The 13,165-nt window shown below is 35.9% G+C and overlaps 1 protein-coding gene across 1 annotated transcript in view; it reads left to right on the top strand.

The window, feature by feature from the left end:
• Positions 1-12,458, top strand: part of slc4a10b (solute carrier family 4 member 10b) — an 80,687-nt gene extending 68,229 nt beyond the window's left edge. The window contains exons 20-26 of the mRNA XM_081368867.1: positions 713-781; positions 1,902-2,075; positions 3,585-3,707; positions 5,900-5,964; positions 6,996-7,091; positions 9,521-9,558; positions 10,572-12,458. Of these exons, the coding sequence (XP_081224993.1) occupies positions 713-781; positions 1,902-2,075; positions 3,585-3,707; positions 5,900-5,964; positions 6,996-7,091; positions 9,521-9,533 (540 nt within the window). The 3' untranslated portion in view covers positions 9,534-9,558; positions 10,572-12,458. The remainder of the gene's footprint in view (positions 1-712; positions 782-1,901; positions 2,076-3,584; positions 3,708-5,899; positions 5,965-6,995; positions 7,092-9,520; positions 9,559-10,571) is intronic.
• The last annotated feature ends 707 nt before the right edge of the window (positions 12,459-13,165 follow it).

A 13,165-nucleotide genomic window follows, 5' to 3' on the forward strand; every position in this document is an offset into this window, starting at 1 on the left:
ACCCACCCTCGAAGAAATCAGGACAAAAACGACGGATTAAAACGCCAGGTGTAAACGGGAATGTGTCTCCCTCGTCTACTTGTGATCCGATTGACCAAAACGGATCCTAAAGGCCCGCTGAAGTGCCCTGATTCAATCAGTGTGTGGACGTAATTTCCTCTGAAACAGGAAGGCAGGGCGGTATATATTGATCAGCCCCGCCCCTTTTTTTAAATAGCCAATAGCGTTTAGTTTATATCGCAGCTCAGCCAGAGCTGTTGAGCTCAGTAAAGCCGCAGTTTCCTCCCTAATCTATAACCGTTTCTCCTCCTAATCTCCTCCATATCACTTTAAAATATAACATTCTGTGCAGAATTCAAACGGGTCCGATACGATTTCTGGTCAGCGGCAACTCGATCACATGATCCTCTCTGTGCTGTCTGATCTCTGATGCGATTCACGGGACAGTAACCAACTGCACTTCATTCGCCCCAATGGAAAGCATATTTACAACTGTCTGAATCGTTCCCTATCCTCTATAGTGCACTATGTGCCATTCACCATGTAGAAAATAGTAAATGTGTGATCAATTTCAGCTGCAGCTTCAGCATCAATAATGTAGGGGGCGGAGCTTCAGATTCTCGAGAGCATTTGATTGTTTTTGAGACTATATGAGGACCTCTGGGAGAAAAACTAATACAAACAACAAACATTTTTTATATTGTCTCCTTAGTTCATTCCAATGCCGGTGCTGTATGGAGTTTTCCTTTACATGGGTGCATCTTCACTGAGAGGAATACAGGTAAAGACACCGTAGACAACGTCTGTTTATCTAACACTGTGTCTTAACCAGACGTGAAGCGACGCTGCGACGTGATAAAAGCCAACTTTTACATGTTAATCAGAGTAGTTAATTTAGTCATAACCGGCTACAATGGCGATATACACAACAATTCTATTTTCTATTTCTATTACATGCAAATAATGACAGTGATAATCTCAGGTGCTGTTGTTTATTTGCTTTGTTTAATGTTAGAAGCATCTAATGTTAGTATGAAAATAATTGTGTGTGCCCTCAGTTAATAATTTCGTTGCGAGTGCAACGAGAGACTCCACCCACACACTCTTCTGATTGGCTGTGATTTTTGACTGATTTTGATGACTTTTCGCTGGAATCTTATCACGTCTCGTCTGGTTAGAAAACAGTGAAGCATTTCCAACTTTTCAAACATGAATTGAAATTTTACTTCTTAGTTGGTAATAGCTCCACAACAATATGCAAAACAGTGTTATTTTAGTATCATTGAGATACTATTTTAGTTTTTATTCATATTTACGTTTTTATTTTTTAGACTGAAGATTTTAATTTTAGTTAACGTTTGAGTGATTTTGTGTGTTTTTGTCATTTGTAGTATTTTTTCAATATAATTTTTTACTAATTTATATTTCAGTTTAGGTTATTTTAGTACATCGAGTTAAACTAAATTAAAATGAGAAATTTATAGTTTTTATATTTTATTTCAGTTAACGTTTATTTTATTTTATTTTTTTGTGAATGTGTGAGACTTCCTATTTTATTAGCCGCTATAGGGAAATAATGAGAAAAAAATATCAAATTGCAGTAAACTGTAAAACATTAAAATTACTAATGGCCTGAAAAATAAGGTGCATGCGATTTTATTATTTTACATGACTTTTTTTAGGCCTAAAAAATCACACTTTTAAATTCAGGCTAATTCATACATCCAGTTTTTCCAAAACTGAGGCAACCTTGACCAACAGTTGAACTAAAGACAAAAACTGTTGAACTAAAATGAGAAATATCTAGATTTTTGTTGTTGTTGTTTTAGATTATTTTAATCATTGTCATCTTGTTTTCTTGAAAACCACTGCTCTAATATACATATTTGTCATCCTCTTAGTTTTTTGATCGTGTGCGATTGTTCGGGATGCCGGCTAAACACCAGCCAGACTTCATTTACCTGAGACACGTTCCTCTGCGAAAGGTTCATCTGTTCACCATCGTCCAGCTCAGCTGTCTGGTTCTCCTCTGGGTCATCAAAACCTCCAAGGCTGCCATCGTCTTCCCAATGATGGTATATGTTTAACATATATTTAAAGCGGTGGTATAATGCCCTTTTCACAAGATGTAAAATAAGTCTCTGATGTCCCCAGAGTGTGTATGTGAAGTTTTAGCTCAAAATACCCCACAGATATTTCAATATAGCATGTTAAAATTGTCACTTTTTGAGGGTGAGCAAAAACGCACCGTTTTGTGTCTGTTCCTTTAAATGCAAATGAGCTGCTGCTCCCGGTGCAGGGGGTGGAGCTTCAACAGCTTGCACTCACACAGACATGCACTGAAAATTTCAAAAACGTTTAAGCCTTTTATGTTTAAACCGGAGTCAGACAATGATGGAGAGACTCAAGAAGAAGTGACAACATGTAGAAGCAACAGGACATTTCTGAATGTTTAGTTGATGAATTTATGAAGCTGATGTGTAGTTATCTTCTAGTCATTGATTAGCATATTCTGTCTTGATAATCTGTAAATCGTGTTCAGGGGGCGGGGTTTATGTAAATTTTAGGGTTGGTGATGTCAGTAACCCGGGAGGAATGTCGTGTAGTCTCTACCAGCCGTTTGTTGTAGTCCTTAAAGGGATACTCCACTTTTTTTTTGGAAATAGGCTCATTTTACAACTCCCCCAGAGTTAAACAGTTGAGTTTTATCATTTTGGAATGCATTCAGCCGATCTCCGGGATAAAACACCATGGTTAAAACCAAAATGATAAAACTCAACTGTTTAACTGGGGGTCCCACTTTTAGCATAGCTTAGCATAATGAATTGAACCGGACAAGACCATTAGCATCTCTCTCAAAAAAATTAAAGAGTTTCGATATTTTTCCTATTTAAAACGACTCTTCTGTAGTTACATCGTAAGACCGACGGAAAATGAAAAGTTGCGATTTTCTAGGCTGATATGGCTAGGAACTATACTCTCATTCCTGCGTAATAATCAAGAAACTTTACTGCCGTACCATGAGTCCAGCAGGCGTAATGATATGACGCTGTGTCCCTGTGGAGTGAAGTGGAGTATCCCTTTAAAAAGCGTTTTTAAAAAAAGCAAATATCTCCCTTTGCTTTGAACTTTGAGCGTCGTAACTTTGCAGATGTTGTTTATGCTCAAACAGCAACATTACACACTAACTAAAGTTAAAAAAGTTAAATCATATTCAACAACCCCTTAGACATATTATACTTATATTGCTAATACTTACCACAGTATGCAAGTGTATGCAACTAATTTCATCAATCATACAGTAGATTTCTGTAAAGCTTGCCTGCTTAAAAAACAGAGAATTCTTGCAACCAACCAAGTTTATTTGCAACACCAGTCAAAGGTTTATATACTAAATCTCCTCCTCTCAGTCCATTAAAATGTATAGTTTTAATTTAGTGAAGGAATTCACAGGCACAAAACTAATCAGAAGGTTTTGAGATAGTCAGATGTTTCTCTGCTAGTGTAATTGCCTCTCGTAACTGTTTTGATGAATGTTTCTGGTGAAATATGTGATAATTGAATTAGAGATGTGCTTCTGGCAGGTGTTGGCGCTGGTGTTTATAAGGAAGCTGCTGGATGTTTTCTTCACGAAGAGAGAGCTCAGCTGGCTCGATGACCTCATGCCCGAGAGCAAGAAGAAGAAACTGGAGGACGCTGAGCGAGAGGTGAGCTTTACCATTTGTTATCTAAATTGTAACATTCACTGTGAACAAGCACTTGCAATTTGAATGCAAGCGGCAATTTACAAGGTCCACGCAGAACAGAAAGAGTTCATGAAATGCACAAATGTGCCCGACATCGAAGAGGGGTTTAAAAGACTTCTAATCAAATCATGAAAATCATTAACAGTACTGTTCAAACGTTTTGTTATTGTTTAAGAGAGAAGTATCTAATGCATTTATTTGATCAGATATTCTAATATGATGATTTGCTACCCAAGCACAATTTATTATTATAATCAATGTTGAAACCGCATTTTGATTTGGGATTGTTTGATGAAAAGAAGGTTCAAATGAACAGCATTTATTTGAAATAGAATATTTTGTAACATTTTAAAGATTTTTACTGTCACTTTTGATCACTTTCATGTGTAATAATACTGAATAAATATGAATTTCTGTTATAAAATAAAAACATTTTGATCCAAAACATTTGAATGCAATGCCCTCTGTTGGATTTGAGTGGTATGACATTCACTCATGCTTTTATTGAGCCTTATTTATTAAACATGAGCAGAATACATTTCATAAATCCAGATGTACATAATTCATTGGATAAATAAATCACGTAATCACTCAAAGCCAGGTTCAGATTTCAAAATGTTACAACATAAACTGTACATTTGAATTACTGTAAGTCTTGTGTGAATTTGCTGTTTTTGCAATATAAATCAAAGCTTATAATATTTTGACTTATCTGGGAGCTGGCTGGCTTTAATGCATTTATCAAATCCATATGAAGTAAATTAAATGGGAAAAACACATTTCTCTGTTGCACAGAAGTCAAGTCAAGTCAAGTATATTTGTATAGCGCTTTTCACAATACAGATTGCATCAAAGCTGCTTCACAGTATTAAATTAAAATAATACAACAAGGTTTGTTTCTAGTGGAATTTATTGATTGATAAAATAAAATTAAATATCCCCAAAATATCCCCAACTGAGCAAGCCAAAGGCAACAAAGCAATTTAGTGAGTTTGCTAGTGTTTTCTAATGCATTCATGTCAAATAGACTTTATGTGCAGAATATTTCCCTCTGAATTCATTGCACATGATGATCTTAATAAGAATAATAATTGATAATGATAAGCAGACCGGACACACATTCATATTCATGGTTGATTAGACACTTTTCTTGTCCAAGTAGTTAAAACAACAACAGCAATTACTAAATACAACAATTATAATTAAATACTCTGCAAATATTTGTCAACTATTCCTTCACATTTAGTTAGTTATATACAGTATCCAGATAGCATGCATGCCCAGTTTAATGCAAATCCGTGACGTTTTAAATGTTTAAAATGACAAAATGTCTCAAACCGGCCAGCAGGACTGAGCACTTATATGTCATATTGTTGTACTTTTGTTGCTAGGCAGCTCTAATCCATCATATAATTGAGATTATTACATTTTGCCACTGAAATAACCCCCATGCAGAATTTGGTGACTTTTTGCCACAGAGCGACAAAGCTGTTTTGAAGAAGAAAAATAGATAATAGGGGGGATAATAACCTGCTACAAAAACTTGACTGTTTGGACCCATAACACCACAAGCAATTAGTATTTGGAAGATGATTTCTATATAACTGAATGATTCCTCATGACTGCTGGTTGAGTTTATTTATATAAGCTGAATGAGAGGAAAATGGATGAGATTTTGAGGACTCACGGAGGTCCTGCTTTAATGAGGAGATCTGATTTGTGCTCCAGTTTTACAGTTTGTTTTTCCTGCATTCAGAGACTTTCTGACCCCCTGGCAAATAATCTCATGTTTTACTCTTGCTAAAATTGCTATGATTCGTTTCTTATAGAGGGACCCCGATTCACCCACCTCAGTGTCTCAATGCATTCGTTTCATGCCAGACAAATGGAACAGGAATTGATCTGCCAAAATGTCCTTCAGCAAAGTTATTTAATCTCAAAGGGTCTCTGAAGTTCTCTTTGGCTGGACGGGAATAAGACTCTCTCTCTCTCTCTCTCTCTCTCTCTCTCTCTCTCTCTCTCTCTCTCTCTCTCTCTCTCTCTCTCTCTCTCTCTCTCTCTCTCTCTCTCTCTCTCTCTCTCGCTCTCTCTCTCTCGCTCTCTCTCTCTCTCTCTTTCTCTCTCGCTCTCTCGCTCTCTCTGTTTACTGCCAGGAGGAGCAGAGTATTTTGGCAGAGGAAGAAGGAATCGTACAAGTGCCATTGGAGGGACATTACAAGTATGGACCAGATTTTCCTAACTTATTCTCACAATAGCAAGCAATACTAGTTTTTGTTGGCTTATTAAAACAGTAAGGCCATAGTTTCAGTGATATCCATGGGTTCCGTAAAACACGACTTTGAGTGTGCACAAACACACACTCTTCAATGGGGTTCTATATAGAACTCGTTTTCTTGACTCAATTTTAAAGAATCCTTTTTGGCAGAATGAGAAATGTCTTAAATGTATGCATACTTTAATATTTAATGGGTTATTTAAATGTTTTCTTGTGATAAAGGTTGCTTATAATTCTTAAAATTCAATATTTCAAACTAAATTTATAAAATTATCCAGTGCGAGGTTCTACTGTATATATGAAGTGCCTGACAGAACTAAATCATAATTAAAAAAATTTCATTTTTCAGGCTGGACCAGCCAATGCACATGTGCAGTCTCAGCGATTGGCTCTTTTATTTAGAAGGCGGGGCTTATTCCGCCATATTGCGTGTTGCACTTTCTCCCATTCATAATAAAATGAGAGCATCATTTTTGCATATCTAAAGTCTTTGAGAGAACTAATTCAAGAAGAAGAGAGTTATATAAATTCAAAACAAGTAATATAAATCTAGAAATATTACAGTTACAAATCTTCAGTATATGTTTTGAAAAAAGCTACAAATTATAAATATTAACATTTATTAATTAGCGATTGTCAAGCATTCACCGTTATACTACAATTTTGAGTCTGAATTTTGTATTTTATGATTGATTTCATGCACACACCTGAATATTAATGTCAGATTGAGAGTTATATAAATTCAAGAGAAGTAATATAAATCTATAAATATTACAGTTACAAATCTTCCAGTAATATGTTTTGAAAAAAAGCTACAAATGATAAATATTAACATTTATTAATTAGCAATTGTCAAGCATTCACTATTATATTACAATTTTGAGTCTGAATTTCATATTTTATGATTGTTTTCATGCACACAACTGAATATTAATGTCAGATTTCATGTTACATTTATATGATATTTTTTTCAGAGATGATCCTTCTATTGTCAACATTACTGATGAAATGTCCCGAGGCTCCTTTGGAAGTACTTGGAACACCGTCAACTCCAAAAATGATCCAAAAAGGTTCCGATTAATTTTCATATTAAATGTTTTTGGTGTCTTTCTGCAACCAGCATCCACATGATTTGAAGAACCGTTCATGTTTATGGCACTTGGCTGAAAACGGTGTGGAATGAGTTACATGCTGAAGTCACACAGTATGATTTATAATGTTTCTTGTCAGACTGTAAGAATATGATCCCCACTGTAAGCCATGCCACACTGTGGGATCTCAGTTTGTCTTGAAAGGAAAATTGGAAAACAAAAGTGTCGTCAGGTTCTGCACTCCTATTGGTTTTTGGTATTTGATGCTGTCGAATGAGAAGTTGATCGCAGCGGGCATTAATCGGCTGTCGGTGAACATGTGAATCTAGCGCTCAAAGACTTCAGATTTTGGCCTAGGATCAGAGGAATCTTTTAGGATTCTCAAAATGTGTCTCAGACAGCCGAATCGTACCGTGCGTATCCGGCTTTATTCAAATCAGGGATGCTTGCAGAGTTCAAATTGAAAGGTCCAGATTAATTCATCATTATTGTACTGTAGTATTTACAGGGATTGTAGACAAAATATCTGTCACTTGTGGTGCGGTTCGCTTGGTTAATTTGGTCTGGTCCAAAAAATATATATATTTAGCCCTGGTCCTCTTAGCGTTCACATTGGCATTTTACTACCGAGCCTAAAGAAACTGAACCTAAAAGGCATAAGGATGTGTTCACAACCTGATTGTCCGGCTTTTTATTGCATATATTTTGCAACAGAACTTACCGAACGTCCAAAACAATGCTGTTTGCTGGGCTAAATGCGCTCGTTGTATGTGCGTAGTCGACATAAGATGGTATTTTGACCAGATGAGAACTTATAAAATGTGTAAAGGAGTCAAAACAGCGTCAGGAATCCCTCCTTCACACACACACACACACACACACACACACACACACACACACACACACACACACACACACACACACACACACACAAACCAAGATCTGCTGTGAGGAGACGCGGTTCTGGTGCCTGTACTGAACTGTGATGGGCAACATCACGACTATGACGAGAAAACCTTGAGCATTCTGTCCTGTTTAGAGTCTCATCTTCCTGTTTTTGGTTCGTTTACATGTCTTTGGTCCGTGTTGCGTTCATATTTCAGTCGAACCGCACCAGAGTTTGTTCGGAAGCGGATCGAGACCCATCTTTTCAGGGTGTGTTCACACTTGGCATGTTTGGTTGGATTAAAACAAACCCTGGTGCGATTGCTCTGTTAGTTTAAAACTAGATTAAAGACGCATCTTTTCGGCCAGGCATTCATATAATATTTTTAATCTTACAGTTCAAAGTACAATCCGGCCTCTAGTTCATAAACGCCAGAGGAGAACTGGCCCCCGACTGAGCCTGGGTTCTCCCAAGGTTTTTTTTTCTCCATTAGGTCACCTGATGGAGTTTTTCGGTTCCTTGCCACTGTTGCCTTTGGCTTGCTCAGTTGGGGATATTTTGGGGATATTTAATTTAATTTTATCAATCAATAAATTCCACTAGAAACAAACCTTGTTGTATTATTTTAATTTAATACTGTGAAGCTGCTTTGATGCAATCTGTATTGTGAAAAGCGCTATACAAATATACTTGACTTGACTTGACTTGACTAGTGCGGTTCATTTGAATAAGTGTGAATGCTGCCATCTGAACCAAACAAGTGGACCGAGACGCTGAAAAGATGGGTCTCGATCCGCTTCCAAACCAACTCTGGTGCGGTTGAAATACATAGTCGTGATGTTGCCTATCACAGTTCAGTACAGGCATCAGAACCGTGTCTCCTCACAGCAGATCTTGGTTTGTGTGTGTGTGTGTGTGTGTGTGAAGGAGGGATTCCTGACGCTGTTTTGACTCCTTTACACATTTTAAAAGCTCTTCACGAGTTGTCATCTGGTCAAAATACCATCATATGTCGACTACGCACATACAACGAGCGCATTTAGCCCAGCAAACAGCATTGTTTGGATGTTCGGTAAGTTCTGTCTCAAAATAGGCAATACGTCATAAAAGCCGACCAATCAGGCTGTGAACATCCCTATGCCTTTGGGTTCGGTATCTTTAGGTTTATGTGATGAAAATGCCAATGTGAACACTGAGTGGACCAGGACTCTTTTTTTTTTGGTCCAGACCAAACGAACCAAGCGAGTGTGAACACACCCTCAGAGTCTCGGACCGCTTGTTTAGTTCGGATGGCAACGTTCACACTTATTCAGATGAACAGAGCGATCGCACCAGGGTTCGTTTTAATCCAACCAAACATGCCAAGTGTGAACACACCCTTAGTTTTCTGTGCATTCATTTTTACTAGACCTTTAAAAGTCATTGTTTGGAAACACGTGTGTACATATTGGACTTTTTTAATCCAATTATTTTGCATGATAACCCATTTATTTTTAATTATTTATTCTTTCTTTTTTCTTAGTCTCCTTTCCTAAGCATGTAGAGGCTGAGCCCCCAAAGGTAAGTGTTCTCATAGCAACATCCCACGTCACGTAAAGATCTCATCTCGTCTTTCTTCGCATGGCAACAAGTATTTTGACCAAACTGGTGGCGTTGATTGTAATCCATCTGGAACAGACATTTACCATTATGTGTCTCTCCAAGAATGTTTGAATTCACCCCAATTTTCCAACCCAGTTAGTCAGTCGAAAACAATAAATCATTCACATCTCTCTGGAAGTGTCAGACAAAGATAGACAGCATGTGATCGTCTTTTGTTGTTGTTGTTGTTTTTTACTACTTGGACAAGAATAATGTCTAATCAGCCGTGAACACGAATGCGTGTCCGGTCTGCTCATTATTATTATTATTATTATTAATTACTATTATTTAGATCATCATGCACAATGAATTCAGAGGGAAATATTCTGCACCTAAAGTCTATTTGACATAAATGCATTAGATAAAACTAGCAAACTCACTAAATGGCATCTGTGCAACAGAGAACTGTGTTTTTCCCGTTCTTTTTCTTCATAGGCATTTCATAATTTACTTCAATAAAAAGTTCTGATGCGTCAACAAAACCAGCCAGCTCCAATATAAATCAAAATATTATAAACTTTGATTTGAAGTATTTGGAAAAACAACAAATGCACAAGACGATTTTTATGAGGAAAAAAACTACATCCAATGATGCATTGCATATGACTATCAAATTAGCAATGATGGAACAATATAAAATACCACATATTTGAAGTGCATTGCACAATATCATTTGCAATGCTTCATGGGAGCCTGTTTTTATGAATTAGTTTACTTTATTAGTTCATTTGTGGCTATCTACAGGAAGACTCTGAGCTAATAATTGAAAGGATATTATAGTATAATTAAAAATAATTTTTTCAATGAAAAAAAAAAATAATTGGATTTGCCAAACTGATTAACATTCAATAAAAACACTCATTACACACTGAACTGTTGCCATTAAGGTTAATTCAAGTGAACTAATGATCTTTTTTAATGTTATTTTGCAGCCTGTCTAATAAGAGAGCGCACAAGAGGCGTCGATGGAAAGAAGAGATATGAGAATCTGACTTATCTGATACACTGTGTTCACACACACACACACACACACACACACACACACACACACACACACACACACACACACACACACACACACACACTTAACTAGCTATCCAAATAGACTTCTATTGGTTTTTAAAGGAATAGATCATAAAAATGAAGAAAATAAAAGAGATTTTCATTTTTAGGCCAGTTGCATAAACATAGCCGCTACATTAAGACTGTGTCTTGAGAACTAGTCACTAGATCAACTAGCAATTAATTAGGGCTAATCAGTCTTACTTTTCTGATTCAAAGCTTAGCTGACTAATTTGTAAGACTAGTTTAAGCAGTTTATGCAACCGGCCACAGGTATTAAATCAAATTATTGAATCAGAATAACCCGTACACAAACTCTCCCCCTAACCCAACTCCTGAATGAAAACCTGTGTTATGCTTAAAACATTATTTGCTTTATGAACAACTTATCAATGAGTTTTTACAGATTTAACTAACTTACAGACACATTATCCAGTATTTTTGTCCTTAAACTATGGGTAGTTTACAAGTAAACGCACATTTAAAGCTCCCAGTCTCGTCTTGTGTTTCTGTATTTTTAAAGTATATCACAATGCTAAGCTTTTTAGCTTCTAGGTGTAAAGCCTGTACATACATAATAGTAATACCAGCAAATAAAGCGGAGACATTGATTGTTCATGTGTGTAAGATGAGTGTGGCAGGATTTTAAACTTTTATTTCAAAATGCTCTCTGAAGTATTTTATATGTTTTGTATTTTTGAAAAAGTGTTCCTGCACAACTTTCACATCCCTAAAGATGCAGTTTTAAACAAACACGTAGACAATATCTACAGTAGGTGAGCTAAACAAGCGTCAGCTTTTTGACGATATATTCAATATTGCCACCAGTAAGACACTTTCCTGCACTCCTGCACTCACTGTACTTGCTGTAAGACACTTGGATAAAAAGCATAAAAACATATTGTAAGTTATTGATAGACCTGCAAATATAAAAAAAAACCTGTATTTTGCTGAACGCTTTGCATTTATGCAACGGAGAATTACTTCTTAATCATAGAATATACATTTTTAGCTATTAACATTTTTTTTGCAATATTTGTACTAAGAATGCTGCTTGTGTAAATATTATTTCTATCTGACTTGCCAAGAGTTCATAGCTCTATTTTGAAGGCTGTATGTTGATACTCACAATGCCAAAGCGTAGATGTGTTTTCATGCTAATAATGATGATCTGAAATCATATCAGCTGCACATCAGTAATCTGTCCCCTCAAAATGATTGTCTGTATTATCTCTTAAGCAATTGAATGCATTATCTGGATACTGTACTGTAAATGCATCTTCAGACACAGATTGCATTCCCTTTTCATAAAAAAAGCAATAGTGTTTAAGAAGTACGGGTCCATTAAATAATGATTTTAGAATTTTGTTGCATGTTCAGTTCCTTATACAATTAATGATTTCCATTTAAAAACCTGTAACTTCAGCCATTTATATTTGCTATACATATTTATAACAAGAAAATCATAGATACTGTAATATTGTATCATTACCATAAATGGATGCATATGTTTTGCTCTTATGTTTGTTTTGTATGGATAATAGCTTCACACTCCGATGGTTTGATTTTGAAAGACGAGATTGATTGTTATCATGCTAATATTTTCAGTTTATTCTGACTTGAGCTTAAGTCCTATTATATTTCTGGAGTAACACGTCTAGTTCTTTTGACTGTGTGTTGATGTTTATGTAAATTATCTGGAATATCACTATAATCCTCTGTGTGTCTGTGTGGTGTGACTTTGGGATCTTTTAACTGTGTGCATTAATTGTTTTTTGGGGGGATATCGCATACGTATCCTTCATTTGCACTTGTATTTCATATTTGAAGTTTTTGTTCCTGCTATTTCTTCTACGGTGAAATAAAAAGCTCTGCCATATGAATATGGATGCGGACCTGTTTGAAGTATTTCTCATATCATGTTTCTGTTGACTGAAAGAAAATCTTTAATAAACTGCACCTTCTCAAATACACAAAGACAGACCTTCTCTCTCTCTCTCTCTTTCACTCTCTATAAAACATACTTTTTTGTTGTTTTTGTTTTTTAAAATGCCTTAAACATGCCATGACATTAAATTACTGATTTTGCTCATTTATTCAGAAAATAAAAGTTTTAAATTTTACTTTTAACTTTAAAAGGCATTACCTGTGTGAATAAAAATCAACATAAATTCGAATATAATTAAACCAGAGCATGAACGCTGATGTTACATTCACACACAGTATAGGCTGAATAAATGATGATCTCAACAGTGAATGATAAAGCTCTATATTGTGGATATACAGTGACAGTTCATTACTCTGATAAGCGTGTGTGGCTTATGTACAAATATGTTTTGGGGCCACCCTTATTGTATTTTTTAGTATTATATACTATCAATGCAAAACATCCTCAGATTTGTTAATAATAAATGTTGAGTTGATGTAAAAGCCCAGAGGGTTGGGATATTATTTGGGATTAGAG

The sequence above is a fragment of the Scardinius erythrophthalmus genome, assembly GCF_964197995.2.
Source record: "Scardinius erythrophthalmus genome assembly, chromosome: 6".
Classification (NCBI taxonomy): Eukaryota; Metazoa; Chordata; class Actinopteri; order Cypriniformes; family Leuciscidae; genus Scardinius; species Scardinius erythrophthalmus.